At 42.1% G+C, this 21,748-nt stretch overlaps 2 protein-coding genes across 2 annotated transcripts in view; both read right to left on the bottom strand.

Moving 5' to 3' along the window:
* lin28b (lin-28 homolog B (C. elegans)) overlaps positions 1-19,131 on the bottom strand; it is a gene marked incomplete at both ends in the record, with an annotated part of 33,320 nt that extends 14,189 nt beyond the window's left edge. The window contains 2 exons of the mRNA XM_083790602.1: positions 14,151-14,341; positions 19,104-19,131. Of these exons, the coding sequence (XP_083646728.1) occupies positions 14,151-14,341; positions 19,104-19,131 (219 nt within the window). The remainder of the gene's footprint in view (positions 1-14,150; positions 14,342-19,103) is intronic.
* LOC310876755 (prolyl endopeptidase-like) overlaps positions 9,160-21,748 on the bottom strand; it is a 45,548-nt gene continuing 32,959 nt past the window's right edge. The window contains exon 15 of the transcript XR_014570776.1: positions 9,160-9,180. The gene's annotated coding sequence lies outside the window, so the exon portion shown is untranslated. The remainder of the gene's footprint in view (positions 9,181-21,748) is intronic.

Below are 21,748 nucleotides of genomic sequence, written 5' to 3'. Positions count from 1 at the left end.
GTAGGACATCATTAGATGACGGAAAAATACGGAGATAAGAGGTTTCTGGCCCGACGGCAACCATATGATATCAACTCATCTTGCCAGGGGGGGGCCTTCTGGAACCTTCAGGGGACCTTCTGGAACCTTCAGGGGACCTTCTGGAACCTTCAGGGGACCTTCTGGAACCCCCCCTCAAGGACGCCTGACCATCAGAGAGCCAGTGCCCCCCCCCCCCCCCCCCCCCCCCCCCCACGTCAAAGATCAGGAGGAGATCCGTTAGAAATGGAAGTAAAGCATCCTGCCGAACTGGAGACGCACGGCTTCTCAAATGGCTCATGCGCCGCATGTATGAGCCCGGTGATATGTAATAAATATCCTTCTAGCGCTGCATGTGCACGTTCGTGTGTGTGTGTGTGGCTTTTTTGCATGCATGCATGCATGCATACATGCATGCATGCGCATATCGTTGCTGTTGGGCTAGAATCCCCTTATGTCCATATTCTAACTTTTGGTGCTTTTTTCTCGTAGATGAATGCCCCATTTGATCACACCATAGTTTCACAGAAAAGCATCAACGGTAGCAGATTCGCAAGCTTGAAACACCGCATTTTGAGCTTGTAGATCTGCTGCTTTTGCCATTTTTTTTTTGCCATTTAAAAAAAAAATTGAATCCTGAAAGGAAACAGTTTTGGACATATGCTGTTTCCACCCGACAGAGACGATATATGCATGTGTAGATTTGTGTGTGCGCACGGCAGTGTGTGTGCGCGCGTGCGTGCGTGTGTGTGTGTAGGAAGCCGGCAGTAGCGATCAATAAAGAGCAACATCCTGGATAGAAATATCCCTCCTTTTCATCAGACAATGTAGTTATTTAGTCACAAGCTCTTGTTAAATGGTGAATTTATATAGCGCCTTTATCCAAGGCGCTTTACAGAGATTGTGCATTACATTCAGCCATTCACACACCGATGCTGGGGGAAACCATGCAAGGCACCAACCTGCACATCAGGAGCAATCAGGGGTTCAGAGTCTTGCTCAAGGACACTTCGACACTAACTCTGGGGGAGCCCGGGTTTGAACTGGGAACCTTGTGTCTGTTCAAAACCCACAGACACACTTCACACCCTTCACTGTGACTTTCACAAATTCTCAAAAATAGCTTAAACAGTCAATCTACAAGTCGGCGGGTACAGGCTTTAGTTTTGACATACTATTGGTCCAACAACGACAACCTACCTCAAACCCTAACCTCACAATAACCGCAAGCACGGAGCAGCGCATGTTCGCCAACCTTAATCCGGTCGCCAACCTTAACGCATGTTCGCCAACCTTAATCCAATCGTTTTCCGCATGTCGGTCCTATGGTATGTCGGATAAGTGTGCGCACCCCAAGTCGGCAACACGTCGCGTCAGATTGGCTATTTTCGTTCATTTTGTGTGACACTTTTGTAGGACGGAAGTATAGGGCATTCATTTCAGAAACAAAATGTAGAAACAAGGTTTCTGCCCGAAAGCAACGATATACGTACATACAGTACATGCGTACGTACGTGTGTGCGCGTGCGTGTGTTTGTCCTTAATACGCATAATATCATAGCAGTCAGGTAGAAACGTCACATGTCCACAACTTTTCAGGATTCAAAAAAAAAAAATAGCACATTCACAAGCTTAAAACGCATTTTGAATTCGTAGACCTGCTATTTTTGTTAGTTTGTGAGACACTGACTGTAGTGTGACAAAGTAGGCCCGGGGCATTCATTTATGAAAATAACATCACCCGACAGCAACGATATGCATGTGGACATGTGTGTGCACGCGCGAGTGTGTGTGCGCACGTGCGTGCATGCGTGCGTGTGTGTGTGTGTGTAGGAAGCCTGGCCAGCAGGAGATCAATAAGGAGTAACATCCTGGATAGAAATAGCCCTCCTTTTCATCAGGCCAGGCCCTGTTCGTCACCAGCGATCAATACAGGAAGCTGTAACGTGAGGGGATGGGAAAGCAGAGGATACCCAGCGCCCTGCAGCCTCGCGCACTGTGGCGACCACCGGCTGAGGAGCTCTGCTCATTATGGGATGCTTTCAATCAGAGGCGGGCCGCAAGGAGCCGCACGCTCGAGTCTGTGGGTCTGTGTAAGTGTGTGTGTGTGTGTGTGTGTGTGTGTGTGAGCGTGCGTGCATGCATACATGCGTGCGTGCGTGCATTAAGCACACACGCGTGCTTAATGCTTATATTACTATACTTGTAAGGACCAGATGCCCCCATGAGTGAAGTAGAATTTGAGAAATAGAGAATTGGTTGTTTCAATTGTTTTAGTGGAGTTATGCTTACAATTAGGAAGAGAGGTTGGTTGGGATTAAGACGAGGGGTTGGGGTTACATTTTGGCAGGATTTATGAATGTGGCTTAGTTGTGCACGGGCGTCGTCTGTCGCGCACTGAAAACCCTTACAACTCGCTGTTGTGAGCTTGTAGATTGGTTATTTTCGGCTTTAGGTTTAAGGTTAAATATGGCCATTAAAGAAAATTGCCATTCATAAAAGCAGCGTCTCAAAATGTTAGTAGTAACACCAATGCACGCGCATTGTGTGTGCGTGCGTGCGTGCGTGCGTAGGGAGGGGTATATAGGGGTGAGAAGGAGATGGCGTTCACCATGTGGCGTGGTGCCATTAAGTAGCTTTTTACACACAGGAAATGCTAAGTGGACAAAGCTGGGCCAGATCAGCCCAGATGGACGTAACCCTACAGGATGCATATAAACCCAACAAGAAGACGAAGGGGAGAGAGAGAGAGAGAGAGAGAGAGAGATAGAGAGAGGTAGAGATAGAGATAGAGAGAGGGTCTAGGCAGAGAGATAGAGAGGGAGAGGCACAGATATATATATATATATATATATATATATATATATATATATAGTGATTTAATAGCTGGCGAGGTACAGAGCACAGCTTGTGAGCTTGTTAGATCGGCTATTTTCACTAGGGCATTATTATGGAAAAAAGATAACCCGTCCTATATAGATATGGAGAGAGACAGCAACGATACAAACTGTACAATAAATGCACCACACACACATAGGTACCAACCATTAACCTATTTCATCTTCCGGCTATTCAAGAAATAGCCGATCTGCACGATGCCAATGCATCGCACTATAGGTACTTCTTCCATCACATGCGCACGCACGCACACACACAGACACACACACAGACACACACACACACACACACACACACACACACACACAGACACACACACACACACACACACACACTCAGGTTAATGAGAAAGAGTAAAGGAAGAATGTCAAAAATGGTAGACGATAACTATGTGCGTGCATTAGCACGTTGTTGCGAGCTTATGGATCGGCCGGTTTCAAAAAGCCACCAACAAAGACGGTCTCATGGCGCTGACACCCCCAGCACTCCTCGACACGTTGTCATTAGTGGCCCCGACCTCTAACCCCTGCCCAACCCCCATCACACACTTAAAGAGCCTCTGCGTGTCCCCCCCCCCCCCACCCCCCACCCCCCTGCCTCAAATTAACAACACATCCAACTCTCCTGATTATGACTGGGGCAAATATTTGATCTGGGAGGCGGAAGCACTACATCATTCTGCAACATTTATCAGCATCAAGGAGGAAATGAACCCTCGCTGAGGTGACCGGTGATAAAAAGCACATCCTGGCTAATAACTGAACCAATTCAGAACAGGGCTACTATTGTTAGAAAGAGAAAGGACAGGGAAAAAAGGAACTGTCTAAGACAGTGGTTCTCAACGTCAACCGTTAATTTCAAGGACCTCCAGTTTGATAGAATTTCTGTCAGATGGAAACCCTATAAGAAGTTCAGACCAAAACCTTTCCCTATTTTATTATTTTAAAAACATAAAAAATAGCCCCCACACAACGCTAGATACGTTGTGTGAGCTCGACCCCCCAATCTACACTATGAAATCCTCAGTGTTATTTTAACTCTCGGTTCCATTTGGGCCTAACCCTATCCCTGGTGGGCCCCATGTTGAGAACCAGTGATTTAAAGGTATATTCAGTGATTTCACTCAAAAAACCTTAGGTTTCGTTTTTGGCTGGGACCTAAGCCTTTCATCCAATCAGGATAGAGAGCCAAAAACGAAACCTACGTTTTTTTGACCCCCAGGGGTTAACTGGGGACAGGGAGGAACTCCTTATATGGCCAGCACACTCTATAGTAGGGAGGATTATCACAACAAAACAAAAAAATAAGTGATATTTGAATTAAGTGAAATCACTGAATATACCTTTAAAGGAAACTTCAAATAAATGGAATGGGGCAACAAGATGAGCTATCCACCATGCTTTACAAAAAAAAGTGTAATTAATAATAAACTAGAACAGTGCCCATAGGGGGGGTGTTCTTTGTCAGGCATTTGTGAACTTTGTTATTTTGTGCTGGTTCTGGACAACAGGAAATGCAGAGAACCCGTTCCACCCATCTGTCTGTGTCACTTTTATGCCCATATGGAGATTTCTGTGTGTGTCTCTCGGTGTTCCTTCATTACTATAAATGGAGTTCTGTGTCGGTGAGCGTTGTGATATCAGAACAGGCCAGATTATGGAGTTCTGTGTCAGGGCATGCCCAATTATGGAGTGTTGTGATGTCAGAACTGGCCAGCTCCATATATGGACTGCACTCCCTGTGGGTGTATGGAACACGTGTGTCGATTTAAAGTCGGCGGTGGCGAACGGTTCTCGAGTTACGTGCATTACAGCCGTACACACGCACAGACAGACGTAACAGACAGAGACGTGGTGCATTTATAGATGGATACATCTTTACCAATCATTTCCCAATTCTTTCTATACCAGGGCTGAGGATAGAGTTATAAAGGACAGAGTGTGGACCGGGAGCGACAGCCCCACCCCCCGCTATTCATTTCAATGGAAGTTGCTCAGTGGCGTTTTGAAGCACCCGGAAGAACGCTCTACTTCCGCATTTGCCAACCAAAATATTGGTTAAATGTGTTGGCCAGCCTTTCCGGGGGCTTGTTGGGGCTGACAGAACCTCCTGGATCACGCAGGAGCCTCCTGGATTTGGTATCAAACTACCACAATTCACCAGAACACAGGAAATTACTTCTACTACCCTCAGACCCCCCCGCTTGGGGGGGTGTGTGGGCATTGCATGCAATCGTACAGAGATGTACGATTCTCAAAGAGCACTTACAGGCGGCTGCAATTCAAAACTGCCCCCACCTCCCCCCGCCTCTATTTTTCTATACTGTTACATACATATACATATTCCCTTTTTTTTCCTAACTGTGTATTTGATGATTTATTTTTATTTTGCATAGATGTATATATTTGCATGTCTTTTTTAACACTTTATTTTGATTTTTATTGATGAATAAATTAAAAAACATATGTGTACATTTTGTTGTATCCGACATGTAAATATCCCCCCTCCCCCCCCAATCAAGGTCAGAACAAGACAAATAAAACAAAGACAGACAGTAAAAGTAATTAGTAAACTAGTTTTGAAAGTACTAATGAACATAGTAAGAAGAAAAAAATAATAATAATAAAATAAAATAAACAGCATTTTCCATCAGGGTATGGTATCTAGGTTACATACATTGTATCCATCTTTCAGTTTAGATAGTAAATTGCTCTATATCCATGTCTTTTAATTTTGATGAATTGAAAGCGGAGGACCCTGAATCCCTGATGTAAACAAGTCTAAAGGTGGTTGCACACTGGACGTGTTTTTCGGAAAACCCGACGGAGATACGCTGCTAAAAATCCGAAAAACGCGCTCTGTGTGCACAGGGACCTTTAGTGCCTTTTCTGGTTTCATCTTAGCAGTTTTTGCATCGACCTTGGACTGTACCCATTGTACCAAAGCATGTATACCAAAGCATCATAGACAGCACAACCATGCAGGCTCAAGAGCAGTTTTCTTCCCCAGGCTGTAAGACTGCTAAACAAAATGAACAATGCACTCTTCCACGGTGTCATGGCCTTTTGTGTGCCGTTTGAGTTCTTTTAAACCTTTTTACATGGGTTTTGTATTGTTATTTATTTGCTGTGTTTTTATTTGTGTATTGTGAAGCACCCAGCAGTTTTTCACAATGCACGTACTTGTGCATCTGTGTTGATAATTAACCTGATAATAAATCCTGAATCTTGAATAACAAAGTTGTCAATCAATCAATCAACATTGATGTTCATTTAAGTGATAATGAATGGTTAAAGATGGGTCTTACATTGCTTCAGTGACTAAATACATTTCCGTGTGGGTTTCGGTGGGTTTTCAGACTCCGGCGGAAAGTATGAAACCTCTACAATTCCCCTGGACTACCACTGGAGTAGTGTGGTGGAGTTTACAGTATGAAACCTCTACAATTCCCCTGGAGTACCACTGGAGTAGTGTGGTGGCGTTTACAGTATGAAACCTCTACAATTCCCCTGGAGTACCACTGGAGTAGTGTGGTGGTGTTTACCTGCAGAAGCACACTGACCTGTCACTGTATTTTGGCGTTTCTGTTGGTAGGCAGGGAGGTGAATAGACCAAAACACAGCAAGACGGAATTAAGTGTGTTTCTGGAGGTAAACAAAACAACACTATATGCCAGTGGCTTATAACTGCTGTAATAGAGGGAAATGATCTGAAAATAAATTATTTTGCAAAGTTACATACTATGTCTTTAAAGATGGAGTGCCCTGATCATTTTTTTACTTTTTCTGTTTTGTATGTGTCTATGGAGTGGTTATATAATATTAAAATATCCATGTCTTCCCTCTGTATTTTTGGTTTCTTCAAGCTGAAAGCCGTTGAGTCAAAAGGCTACCCTAACCCCTCCCCCATTATGATACAACATCATCTGTGGGCGAGGCTTAAGTTCAGGTGGGTGGTGCTACGGCGAAAACCAGATATACTCAAGTGGCAATTGTGTCCATCATGCAGACAATATTTTCAAATGCATGGTTTGAGAAAATTATAATTTTAAAATTATGATTTTTATTAATATGCAATAAATCTTAGTGTATTATGTACATGAATGACACATTGTGATAGAATATACTGTATATATACTCTATCTATATATCACACAACAGTATATTATATATATCCATCAATCTATTTATTTATTAATGTAGGTGCTTTATTTAGATGTAGAACAGGAAACTCAACAAAGAGGGAGGGGGAAGGACACAGGGCTCCAGACGGAATTGTGGTCAACGCACTATCCTGTCACATCCTGGCATGCCACATACATTATGCACTGTATGTATGTTTGATCATTTGTTTTGGAAGGACTGATCATTTGTTTTGGAAGGACTGTCAAGAATGACTTCATCTTGTCTGTACAGATAGATGCTTTACGGTTAAAAAAAATAATTTTGCGGTTAAATGGAGGATTTTAATTAAACAGGTATTTGTTCCATTTTCTTTCATTTTTCATTTAGAATTGTGTCAGCGTCGATCACACTGCTAAAGAATGTTAAAGTAATGTCAAACACCCTTAAGAGCCTTTGCTTCAATAAAAACCCTTGTGAATAAATGTTGTTTACATGAATATAAATGCTAAATATCGATTACATTATTGACACAAACTTAATTCACCTTCACATATTTTACAGTTAAGAGCATGTTACCTGATCAAATCTGATAATACTTTTCATACAAAAACAAGTCTGAAAGAATGAATTTGTTCACAACTGCATTAGATCATTTAATAAATCTCTGTACTGCAGCTCAGAATTCTTTACTAACCAAGACGCTGTATTGTCTCTGAAAACTGTCTCTTTCATAGAGATACGAGTACCGTTTATTTAAATTAATTATACTCAATTTGTTGTTTCCACTGACAGATCCGACTCAATTTGATCCAATAAGAACTACTAGTGCATTTTAACAAACAAAGCCAATAAATACAACTCTGTGAAATGTCATTTGAGTGACCAGACGTCCCGGTTTGGCCGTGATTGTCAAGTCTCTCTAAAACTATAAAATGTCCCGGTTTTCATCATTCATTACCAGATTTTCCTTTATTATGTCATTACCAAATAAAGACATAATAAACTCTAAAAAGTAGCATAAAGTAATTAGCCAATCTAGTCGCACAACACACTGTGAGGCGACTCAGGCGACCCATTGTGAACTTCTGATTTAAGGGTCAATGTTTGTGTTTTGGAAAGTATGGTCACTCGCCGCATGTTGCCTCTAGTCGTCCACCACCTTCTCATTTACATCTCTGCCTTATAAGCCCAGGCAGGGCTCCCCAAAAATAAGTCACATGACTACCCTTTCTGCTTCTTTGGTTGTTTTTGTTTGTTTGTTTAGTTTTTTTTGACGCGCTTAAGGTGAAACGGGCTGCTGCTGCTGCCACCGCTGGTTGGTGGGATACTGTGGCTACAGGAGAGACAAAGCCTGATACTGGCGATCTGGAGGCAGGGATGGGTGGGGCCTGCATGCCAAACGGTGACACGGACCAGAGGTTAATCTCACTAGGGGCCCACTTTAACCTCGCTACACAAAACACACACACTCATGCACAAAACCATATACATGCACGCATGCTCTCTCGCTCTCTCTCATACACACACACACACACACACACACGTAAAACTTTTTTTTCCTTTTCTTTTTACAAAGGGCTTGCAATGTAGACATCAACACCCACGCAGCAAAAGCAGAAAATGTTTAACTCCTTTTTACACACACACACACACACTCCATCCCATAAAGTGAACACTCAGTCTTGAGGCTTTGGGAGAACAGCAGCACACAGCAGCAAAGCTAGCTCACTGCTCAACATTTCAAACTGATTACCGACAAAGGGCAGCCCCCCCCCCCCCCCCCCATCACACACCCCCTACCTCACCCAACCCCACTATAACCCCCCACCACCACCACCCTCCCCTCCCCTTTTTGTCTTTAAAGAAATTCCTCTTTTTAAAGAATGCCTTTAGGAGAGAGCAACCCCCATGTCCCAGCAGAGCATACACACACACACACACACACACACACACACACACAGAGAGATAGCGACATTTCTAATTCTTGTACACAACGGTACATGACTGAGGATTGCTTGTACAGGCAGATGGACAGGTTTAAATACTCTGACACTCACGTGCACAAAAAATATGTATATATACCCCCCCCCACACACACACACACCCACAAACACACACACACACACACACACTACATCAGCTCAAATATACAACACACACACATAGCTTCCAACAGGAAGTGATCAGATAGAAGCTATGATGATGCGGCCTCCCAGGAAGAACTTATGGTCGGGAGCCTCTTGCACACGAGCGAGCCCGCCCGCGCGCACACACACACACACACACACACACACACACACACACACACCTCACCCTTCTTCCCTCTCAGCCCCTCGTACCTCTTGCTCTTCCACACTCACTCTCTCTCTCCTACACACACACACTCCCCCCCCCCCCCCTCTCTCTCTTATTTTCCCACATCGCTCCTCTTTCCCTCTCCTGAGCTAACTCCTCCTCTCTCCCTCTCCGGGTCTCTCCTGGCCTTACACTCCCTCTGTACTGTCCCTTCCCTTCATACTACGTCTTTTCCTACCCCAGCCCCTCCCTCTCTCTCCCTCCCTCTCTCTCTCTCTCCCTCTCACACACACACACACACACACACACACACACACACACACACACACACAATCTTTCTCCCTCACCCATGCATATTGACAGGGCTCTCTCACATACAAACAACATATTATCTTCAAATCTCCACCAAATTAATTGAGAACATTGAGATATTACTGCATGCCACACAAAGCCCCTCTCTCTCCCTCTGTCTTAATCTTGAGTCACGTTCCAAGTAGTATTACTATCAAAGCTCCACACATCTTAGCTATTCAAATTCAACAATATAAATAAATAAAAAACATAATTTTGTGATTTTGTTTGACAGACAACAAAACATGGTCTTTGTGTGCTATGTCTCTGGTACTGTCTAAAGTTATCTAAACCACTGTTTACCAAACTGCAGGTTGGGACACATTTGTGGGTCACAGACGAATTTTTATTGGTCACGACTTTAGCAAAAATCACGTTAACTTTTCCTACTTTTAAAGAATGAAAAGTATGTTTTTCATTCGTTTAGAGAATATCCGTGGTCATCATATGAGCATACCTAACAATATGCCAAAACAATGCGAAAATTTCCATATCAAAAATCCAATTTGAATTACTTCCTTTGTACGAAAACATGCTGCGTGATGACGTAACGTGGCCCGAAGAATCTCGATTAGCCTACAAAACCACTCTGTTTTTAATCTCATTCAAGATGACATCCAGACAGTGAATTACTCATTTTAAACGTAATCACCACGCTAAAATATGAATCTGAAAGCATTATAGGTTAGAAATAAGCCACGTAGTAGCAAACATGCTGATCTTGCCTCTTGTCTCTCACTTGTAAACAAAGAGACTCAACACGGATGTAGCGTAGGATACCAACGTCCCATAGCCTGAAGGGATGAGACACTCTGATTGGTTCCAAAACACACAGGCTTCCGTTTCAGACTAAAACTTCAAAATAAAATGCCCAAAAAAAGCCATTGCACCGACTTATATATTTCAAAAGTTTTCTTATTTTCTTTACATTTTAAAATAAACAAACAAATCTAAGAAATGACATGAATAAAAATATATAAAAATTGAGAAGTAGTGAAAATAGCAGATTCAAATCTCAACCTGAAAAGGAACCACTGGTCTAACTACTTGAGACTGGCAATAGAAGTAATAAAATAGCAATATCCAGAATGACATTGAGTGTGTGGTATTCTTCTCTATTTGAATCTAGCTGCCAGTACCAGCACCTCATAAAAACGAAACTAGTGTTGTCAACTTGTCATTTATGACAGTATAAATTATTTTGTGACTTATGACGACGATAAATGTGTATCAGAACAGATTTAGCCAAATTCTCCTAAATTACCGCTCTGACTGGTCAAGATAAATTCATAGTACCTTTTTATTTAGACTCTGCTTTGCGCAAATTGAGGACAATTCTGATTTAAATAAGAAACCCTCAACCCAGCTCTTCATGCATGAATATTGTCATCAACATTGCTGGTAACTTCTATAGACATACCAAGTCTAATCGTCTCAAATCACATTATGGATTTGAAAAATGTTTCTAGTGAAACCTGTATCACACCAAGGGTCTCTGGCCCCAAGTTACAAATAGCTGAGACAGTTTATTTGAGTTGTGCTAGGTCTCTGTAGGTTCTTTCCCATGTCTCAACATTCATTCATTCTGGCCTGATTTATTTAACTATACTGTATATCAGTGCATGAATGGACCATTGAGCCATTAAACTACATCGGTATGTAATCGATTATGCAGCCAATGTGTCCCAATTTTAAACACTTTAATGACATACGTATTGACAAAATGGCATACCCAAAATAGCTACACCTGGTATCCCCATTTTGGGTATGTCATCATGGGCCAACATTTTCAAACAAGTTTCAAACATGATAGGGCATAAGAGGTTAATTCAATAAAGTTCAGTTTGTGTTTCAAGCTGTTATTTGAGGCTATTTTTATATATCTTTTGCCGATAAATTAAAGTTTCTCAAATAGTAACCTTAATTACATTTAAAAATGTTAATGCATTACAAAATGTACTTAAAATACAGTATCTGTCAAAACATCAGTAGCCGTACCAGAACCAAAGTTCTTCCTGCTCGGTCTATACCCAGAGGGACAGAAGATAAAGCATAATGAACAAATATTTATAGATATATGTCTTTTACAAGCTAAGAGAATGATAGCATTGACCTGGAAGAGACCAGACAAACCAAGTATTACACAGTGGTTCAGGGAATTGTCTATATGTTTACCTTTGGAAAAGATTGCATATATTCTGGAGGACAAACAAGAAGTGTTTCAGGAGGTGTGGGGCCGTTTTATTAGATACATAAAGAACAATAATTTGTCACATTTAATGGATGGAGCTGAAGAGGAGTAGTGCTGTTTTTTTGTTTTGTTTTTTGGTTATTGTTGTTTTGCTTTCTTTATATTAGTAATTGTATTGTCTTGTAATGTTCATTGTTGTTTTCTGTATGTTTGTATTGTCATTTGTGTGTAAAAAAGGAAAATAAATACATTGTTAATTTAAAAAAAAAAACATCAGTAGCCTATATGCAAACTTTTCAGTTTTGCCATCAGACCCAGATATTTGGCGGACATCTTTGGCCAGTCTGATGCGTTCACATGGTATAATGCCAGTATAAAAGGGCTTCATCTCACTGCTAAACACCCCATGGCAATGGGTTGCATTACCCACACAATACATACTTTGCAGAGCCTTTGTTCATTCACTAAACATTCATTATTAACCAGCACTATGCAGAGCACAAATAATATGCATCAGATAAATTAAGATAGATTGAATTAAGAGTGTGACTAGGACACCACCACACTGGTTACCCAAGTTGTCATTTTTCATAGGAAAGCTTTAAAAAGAAATAGAAAGAATAGGCATTTTAAAGATAAATGGTACATATGTCCAAAAGTGCAATTTACATCATAACTAGACAGGATGTTTGGAATGTAAACAAAACAGCATGTGGTGTTGTGCACCTCGGTTCATCACTGCAAACAGTTTCACTGGCATGTGACATATATTTTGAGAAAGATAGCCGTGCTCTGTGTCACATCTGAGCCACAATATTCCCCCAGTTTGATATACTATATCCTGCAAGACCACAATAAAAGCACCTCTCAGAGCGGGTGCGAAAATGAAATGGTGAAAATGACTCTCCTCATCCCCTCTCATTCCTTCTCAAGTCTTTAAAGGCACTTTATAGGACCGTAAAAAAGGCGATTTAACGGCAGCAAGAGGAGTTCAAAGGAGGAATCAAATGCTCTTTGTTTGTAGCGGAATAAGACGAAAATAAGGCCACTGTGACAAGCGACAAGCATCCGATGCACAATAAATCAAACATCTGCCACGCTAAACAGGCTATGGCTTCTGCCTTAGATTGATCACAAGACAGCACGGGGGTCAATACGGTATAGGACACATGGCTCGTAATGCAAGCAGCCATTGTTACCTTCAAGTCAGTGAACATGACCACAAAGTGCTATGCATGCAATTACATCAACAAGTGACAGAAAAACAACAGCAGGCCCTCCCTCTGCTTGTACTGTGTGGTCATCTGTGATCACATGTCACATGCTACCGAGAGTGTGCAATGGTTTTCTAGTTTGTAATGTGTTTCTTCTCCTTTTTTTTGTACATTCACAGACAGTGAAATCCTCAGTGTTCATCCATCCATTTGTATACGCTGACTTAAATCTGCAATCTGGAACTTATTTGAGTGAATAAAATGTCATACCAATCGGTATACCTATGGTAGTGTGTTAATGCAATATAACTATATAGCACATCTTCAGTGGTTGGAGACATTTAGACACTGGTGTCCGGCAGCACACATACTAGTTGACAGGTACTGCCTGGAGCTCATAAGCTCATTGGAATGGGGGGGGGGGGGGGGGGGCTCTAGGGAAGAAATATGGTCATACTTGCGGGATGCCTGGGCAATAGTTTTTGAATGCAGCTTTAAATAAACACTCAGGATTTTACAGTGTATCAAGCAGGCTCTATGCTGTGTCCATGAGGCAAGTGAAAACGAGGCTATAAGTGTGTCATAGACCATGAATGTCTCTCCCTTCCCTCCACCGTCAAGAGGGAGGGAAAGGAATCATGTCGCTTTGAGGAAACTTCACATGTTTTTTTCCCGTCTACCCCTATTTGGAAAACGTTATACGGTTACAAAGTATCAACCTGAATCCCTTGTGAAATGAATCTGATGATACGTTATACAAATGTAACCGTTAATCAGACATTAGAGAAGAAGTGTGTCTCTCGTTCCCAGATAGTGACACCACCATGCACTATACACCGCCAGTCCATAACACTGTGTGTAGGCCCACGTTTCAGAACTGGGACTAGTCAACAACATGCATTTTGCTCGTCTATACACTTCCTAAACTCACACAAGACGACCGCTGGTCCAACCGTGGATTATTTTTCCACCTTCCCAGACGTAACGGTATAGCATATTATGTCCACAAACAACATGATTGCAAAAACGTTTCTTCTTCATTTTTCACCGTGAACTTACTTGGTGGACGAAAACATCCAGAGGGGGGTCGACGGGGCTCCCGTCGCTGCTGGTCATTGAGATAAATCCGAAGCCCATCCGTACATTGAACCATTTACAGAAGCCAGCTCCTGACAGGGTCTGGGTGCGGGTTCGGTCTTCATGTTCGTTGGACTTGGCGGGGTCCTCTCCGCCACCTTTACCCGCCCCTCCTAAAAGGCAAATAAGAGCACTTAGCCCACTGCATGTTAATGTACGTATACGTATATAGCCTACAATGCATTCAGTATTATGCTGCCCTGTGCGCGTCCCGTTTGTGGTTTATTTGTAGCTATTTTACATAACCCAGTTCAGTTGAGAATGCAGTCCTTTGGGGTGAGAGTCTCCAGTCCACGAGTCTCAACGGGGGGAATCCCCCGCCACTCGCAAAAAAAAAATACTGTGAAGTTCAAGACCAGTACAGTTTTTTAGCTGCACCATTTTAAAGATCGGTCACGCATGGAACAGTTAGTCGTTAGTGCATATCCAAGCGTGCATCAATGCCCCCCCCCCCCCCCCACCCACACACACAAAAAAGAAAGTTGTTTTGTAGGCTGTGCTGTGACATAATACAACGTTGTGTACCTCACTCATGCACACAGTAGGGGAATATACATCCTCGACCAAATGGACCCTTGCGGTTGCAATTGGTTCCATATTGGCACACTCTGGAGTTACAAAATGGATCAATGAACACTGAGGATTTTTACTTGTGCAAAGCGTGCTCGCTGCTCCTGCTGAAACTTGGGAAGGGGTTTGTCGGAGGTCTAAAACTGTAGGCCTACAGTTCATCTGAGTTGCAAGGCTAGCAGGACCCAGAAAGGCAGGTGTACACATGGTTCCTCGATAGCTTTACTGAGCAGAAGCCTCTAACAATGCACAATGCAAAACATTACATATATATCGGTGGTCATCTGGGGCGGTAGAAAGGTAGCCCTGTGGGTTGTTTTAAGGTTTTACAGCAATAAATCTCACGCGACCTCATTTTCTATGCAATGAGACGTTAAACTAAAACACCCACCCACCAAAAAAAACAAACATAAGAAATAATTGCAGAATAACCTTCGGCCATGTTTCCCCGCGGACCCTCTGTGCCCAAGTTCCAATAGAAAGGCTTCCTTCTCTGCGAAAACGGGCTGCGGTGTACACCATTAATCCGACATCCTCGATCACATCGCTGCCGAATTTAGCTCGCATGGTACGGCGTGCTTTCTGTCTTTTGATATTTGGTCATTTCTCTCTCTCTCGCTCTCTCTCTCCCTCTATTCCCTCTCTGTTCCTCACACACTCTTCTCTCTCTCACACACACACACACACACACTCACTCATACACACCACCTCTGTGGCTGCCTGGTTCTCTCTCGCCGCTCTCAATCCCTCGCTCTCCCTCTCTCTCTCTCTCTCTCTCTCTCTCCCTCTCCTGTTCTCTCATTCGCTCGCTCGCTGGCTGTGCCTGTTCCCGTACTGAACACGTGACTTTGTCAATTACATGCTTTCTTGCTACTAATTTCACTACGATTTCCGAGGGCGGGGAGCGGTGCGTGTGTGTGTAGGCCTACGCATAGAGCAGTGGTTTTTCTTCTCAACAACTTATCATTTCAGGGACCCCATAACTCTGCAAGTGTGTGCAAATGGGACCAAATGGACTGTGGACGGAATACGGGTCCAATAGGCTTACTCCAGTTGGATCCATTTTCACACCCGCAGAGTTACACATGTAAGGGTCCACTTGGAACCCCCCCCATATACCGCCTACAGGAACCCCGAAGGTCCCTGGGCCTCATACTTTGAGAACCACATGGTGTAGAGGGAAACGAACTCGGAACCGACGAGGAAGGACCCATATAGTCGGGCTATGTCCATACTGAACATATGTTATTGCAATAGCCTAGGCTAGACGAGAAGATAAGCTTTAGAATGAACGTACGTGCAAGGGAGCCGATGCTCCTGTAAGTTTCGCATTTCACCCTCACCACATGAACCCTAGCGTCCAGTCTCTTCTGTGGCGAACATTCGGCGAAAATAGCAGATCCACAAGCTCCTGTCATGATGCCTGCCATTGCCTGCATGGTGAACTATAGGCTATTTGTGGGACCCCCGTAACCCCGCAACCTCTGGCTCTATAGCACCATGATAGTCCTCAGAGATATCATGTTTTGGGCTTCGGCGTGGGTTAGTTGTTTACAGCTCCTGTTCTCATAACCATACAAAAGCTTCGCCACAATGTGGACACCAGGGGAGAGTTGAACTCAGAGCTTTGGAATGTGACTGGGAAAACTCTTGAAAACAAACGACATAACTGATGATCGAGGCTCATCGTCTACAGCAACTGTCAATATCAAATCTATTGACAGGCAAGTCCTATATGCTATAGCCTACTATATATATGGCGAAATGGCAACTTGGTCACTACGAATAGTCCACTTTTCGAGTCAGAAATACACATGGAAGAGGCACGCAAACTAATACTCAAGGACACTGGACAGATCGATAACAAGCCCGGGAGAAGAAGTAGTAGAATGGGGGGGGGGGGGGGACGTCACAATCTTATCTTTTGGGCATATCTACAACAGGGCGGTTCTCAAGGGTTACTCTCGGGTACAAGGAAAAGAGGGAAAACACGTTGGAAAGGAGAATGAATCAACAACAACCTCATCCCCACCCACCGACCAAAGAGCCCACCCTCCGGAATTCATGAGCTTACCCCTACCCCCAATCCATCCCACCCTGCCCCCGCGCAAATGCTGTTTTTGAAGATGCGTGTAGTAGAAGAGGCCTCCGGTCCACAGTGGCCATAGAATTACTGTTTGGGTCACAGGGTTGGATACCGGTGTCAGATGGGATCGACTCCCTCGTGTCCTCAGAGGACATTTCCGACCGAGACGACGCCAATGGGAGAGATTTTATATATATATATATATATATATATATATATATATATATATATATGTGTGTGTGTGTGTGTGTGTGTGTGTGTGTGTGTGTGTGCACGTGTGTGTGTGTGTGTGTAGTAAATGTGTATGTGTATATATGTGTGTTCGAGCTCATGTAAAAGTCACCCGCACCTAATTCGGTATGGTAGGCCATATCCCGTCTACTATTGAAAACAACTTGAACAATCAATGAAAATATACGGTAACTTAACAACTTAACTTAACTTTTTTTTTTTTTTTTTTCAAATTCCCGTGAAAATATTTCCCAACTTATTATTTTTTAAATACCCCTATAGTCCCTTAAAGTGGGATTTTTGAGAACTAAGTAATGTAAAAAATAACTTTGTTCAATTTGTATGGCACGATTATGGTAGCATATGGGTAATCACAGCATTAAGCTTTACAAAGAATACCCCGTGCCCTATAACCTTAATATATGCCTATAATGCCTATAACACTCGATGCACTCACGAGCATATGGAAAGATTCCCCGTGCTACTTGAATACCAACATTCTGAGTAGACATTGGACTCTCTCACCCTAGCTAACCCCACCCAACCCCCACTTCCAACCATAGGCTCCCAGAGGAAATTTGCCTTTACCCTGCATTGCTGTCAATGCAGTTCAAAGGGTTCATTGAGTTCGTCTATTCCTTTCTCCTCTCTTTTTTTGGGAAAGGGGGTTGTTTTTTGTAGTTTAGTGTATGCATTCCAGCCACCAATCCCTCACTTTTTATGTCCTCGACAAGGAAGTGTAAACAGTGCTAGCTGAGCAGCAGGTCATCCCATGTCAGAGCTGTTTTTGAAGAATTGGAATGTAATGGACATTTGAAACGTTTTGCATTCAAAGGGTGACTATTGTTTCTTCATTTATCCATTGTTTCGAAGTGAGAAATGCGAGTGACTGCTTCAATTTCCTCCAAATTGTTTTGGTGTCAAGACTAATTTAGAGGGTAAATAAATTAATCCTGTCTGTATTTATCTAAGTTTTCACCCATATATGGGACTTTAACTTCGTCTCATGTGGCATATTTCGTTCATAAACATTTATAACCAACGAAAAAAAATTACAACAATCTCCTAAAAGCTTATGTGTGCCATGTGGTATTAACTTGCACCGCATGACCAACAAAGGCTTTGAACAAAAGGTGATTATTTTTCATCTCAAATATATTCCAATGAACTGATTTATTTCTCTTTTATTTTATTGTAAATAAAACCAGAGCTTAACATTTGTGTTTGGATTCAGAAATTAATTTTATTTTGAGTCTTGCACCTTTTTAAGGCCATGAACCAAAAGCCACATTCCTGGAGAATCTTTCTGGGGGAGGTTTGAATACAGCGTGTGGAAACAACTTTTCCCTGAGAGCATAAATCTCGACCATTTTGTCCAAGGATCTAACTTTGCTCGGTAAAAAAAAAAGAAAACCCCCCAAAACATGGGTAAACATGGTCAAAATAACTGAATGAATGCCGGTGACGTCAGAGAGGGGCTGAGAAGCGCCTTTTATCGCTGCAAGACGCATGCAGTAAACCGCCAGTTGGTTCACGGGTTATCTTTTTTATTTTAATTTCTGTAAAACATGATAGCCTAGTTTGCTGGGACATGGCAGGTCAGTATACCTTCCGTCTCACATCTCTAACGTCAATCAATTCATGAATGGGTTTCTTTCTTATCTGATTAGCAAAAATCGATTCTTCAATAATGTTTCTACACCTAACCCACAATCGGATGCATTTACAATTGGGCGCACATGCACACATTGCGGGTTTATTAAACTTGTTATTTGATAATCAATACATATATAATGATTCGTGATTTAACCAAGTTGCATTCAGTCCGTTTAGTTATAGTTTAGTTATAAAGTAGCCCGGCCCCAGACAGTAATTAGCATTTCCCCAAAAACTCCCGTTCCGTCAAATGTCGTGGATTTGACCGTAATTTTGACGATTCACTTCACATATGGTTCTTCCTAATATTTACAGTCGGATTATTCACTCACCTGTGAGCGGAGGCAGGGTCAAGGACATGTTAACCCAACTTCCCTGTGTGAATGGAACAGATGATAGTATAGTAGGCTAGCCGAGTAGCCTACAGTACAAGACAGGTAAACCAAACCTTCCCCTCCGGACCGTGTCCCAAGTTGATGCTGCAAAAACCTAACAGAACAAGTGTCGGATGTTCACTCACAAAGTTTACCGACGCTCTGTTTTGAAATGCACATGAAGGGGTAGCCTTTATTGCTTCAGATTTTGGCTGCCGGGTATAAGCCCGGCACACGTGAAGCAACTGGCCGACTGAATTCAAGGCGATTTTCCACCTATGAATATTTTATAGTAACACGGTAACATAAGCGGATGAGTGTGCAAGGCAGGCAGATTTGTTGAAATTTTGCGACAGGGTCCGGCAGATTGCACAGTGTATAGCAGAGCAGAGATGAAGCAAAAATAACATGATTATGGCAAAATTGTGGGCGATATCTCAGTAAAAGTGGCCATGCGTGGTTGAGTATTTAAAATAAAATGTAAACATTTTTCATTGAGCACATGCGGACACAGTGATAGCATTATAATTATTCCAGAGATCACTGACACTGACCATGCATTTTTCATTGAGGACACATTTTCTTTTCCTCGTGCAGACCTTAAATTAAGTTGTCATTATGATAAGAATAAGTAGGTTAAAACCGTTAACACATAACAATAGGCCTGTACAAATGTTACCCATTGTTTAACTGACATCTTCTCCACCAGTGTTAAAATCAAATGTATGTCATTATAATTCGGCCATGCATAGATAGACAATGTGGCATCCTTTTTGGTGCATGTGCTTGCCTCCCCCACCTCTTCCTTTCTTACAAATACAAACCTCACCTCCCCCACTCATTTTGCGCAGAGAGTAGCCTAGACTAGAGAAGAGATCACTGTCAATGATAGCATATCATAAACAATAGCCTACTTTTGTTTACTTTAATGCCAATGCAGTTACTCATAAAATTGACAAAAGAACACCTGTGCACAAGTTAGTCTGTTGCCATAGCATGAAATGTTTTAAGGCTATTCTCTGAACCTAACCTAACCTGATCTGAGATCTACCATAGACACACATGCAGTATTATCTGCGTCAAGCGGCACAACTCAACTGACCCCAGACCAGCTTCTATTCTACAAGGTGTGAAGCGCACAGTCTTCACTCAGGACTGAAATAAACAGCGCCACTCACCGGCTCACTGGTGACATTCTGAACCAGTTCCAAGCACACTGCAAAACAAGGAAAAGTTATGTTCAGAACTTAACCTCATAGTCCAGGATTCCACTTAAGATGGCAATCAAAACCACCAGGTTTCACTAAAGACTGATTTCCATCAATAGCAGCAATAAAAATCACACCCGTATGAATTGAGGGGCGCTCTTATGTACATCATCTCATACTGGCCAATCAGAATGCCTGTTGCCTGTGATTGGTTAGCTGATTTGCTCGGTTACATATATGACATACATTTTCCCTTCAATTTCAATGGTGTTTAATGTTTTTATGTTTAATTTACATCATATTTAGCAGAATTCTGATATCATTTCTCCGTTCATCGTCTATATGGCAAAACTTGAGGTGGCTGGGGACAACATTTAGAGGACATTTGACCGGAATTCTCTTAAATCTTGAGACGTGTGGGGACAAAAGCTGTTTATAGAAGGGGCTAGCGCCCCTTAAAAATACGATATAATCATTTTTGATTTCCTATAAAACCCAAACCACATGCTGTCGGTCCAGATCAGTGTTGGAAAGTAACTAATTACATTTACTCAAGTAATTTTGAGTTACTTTTACTTTAGTTCAATATGTAAAATGTACAAGACTACTCTATTCTACCACACCCAGATGTGGTAGAATGTGTTGAAATGTGTTAAAAAGACCTTCTATAATAATTTATACTTGTTGATGCTAATACTTTCACATATATATATATTTGTGTCTATTACATGGTCCGACAATATATAGGCTACATCACGTGGTGTCATCCCTTTAAGTAGGCCTACTTATTATACCACTTTTACTAGTGGTATTGGTGCTTTGACTTCTGAGTACTTTTTCATCCACTGGATCAGATCTTTTATAACAATGTAGGATAGCGTTGCTATATCAAGCAGAAATCGCTTTAGCACCTCTTATATTCAGTGTAGATTTTCGTCTTACACAAACATTAAATTCCCATTGACAATTAATGGAGAATTTACGTCATATGTGTCTGAGCAAATGTTACGTCATGTATGATATAAGAGCACCCCTCACTTCACACAGGTGTGATCTTTCTGAAAAGTAACAGTTTTGACAGACGATCATGTGTAACACCATTGGTAACAGGTGCCTGTCCAGACAACAAATTACATTTGTAGAGAATTGTGTTGGCCTCTTTGTGCTTTTAATAAAGCCACAAAAAATGATTCCAAAATGCACATGCATGCGTTTCATTTTGTTTTGTTACTTTGGTTAAAGTGTTCTAAGAAATGTTAGAGGAAATTTTAGGCATTTAAACAGGGGGAAACATGCTTTTAATTCACCCCATAGTTCGTTTCGGTTAAATTAAGATAATTCAAAACCTTTCTTGTAGTCAGGGATTTTGAGCAAACTTTCTTCAAAAGGTGATTA

This window comes from Protomyctophum parallelum (assembly GCF_964188405.1).
Source record: "Protomyctophum parallelum genome assembly, chromosome: 19".
NCBI lineage: Eukaryota > Metazoa > Chordata > Actinopteri > Myctophiformes > Myctophidae > Protomyctophum > Protomyctophum parallelum.
Note: the sequence above shows the minus strand (reverse complement) of the source record. Positions and strands in the feature narration are given on the sequence as shown.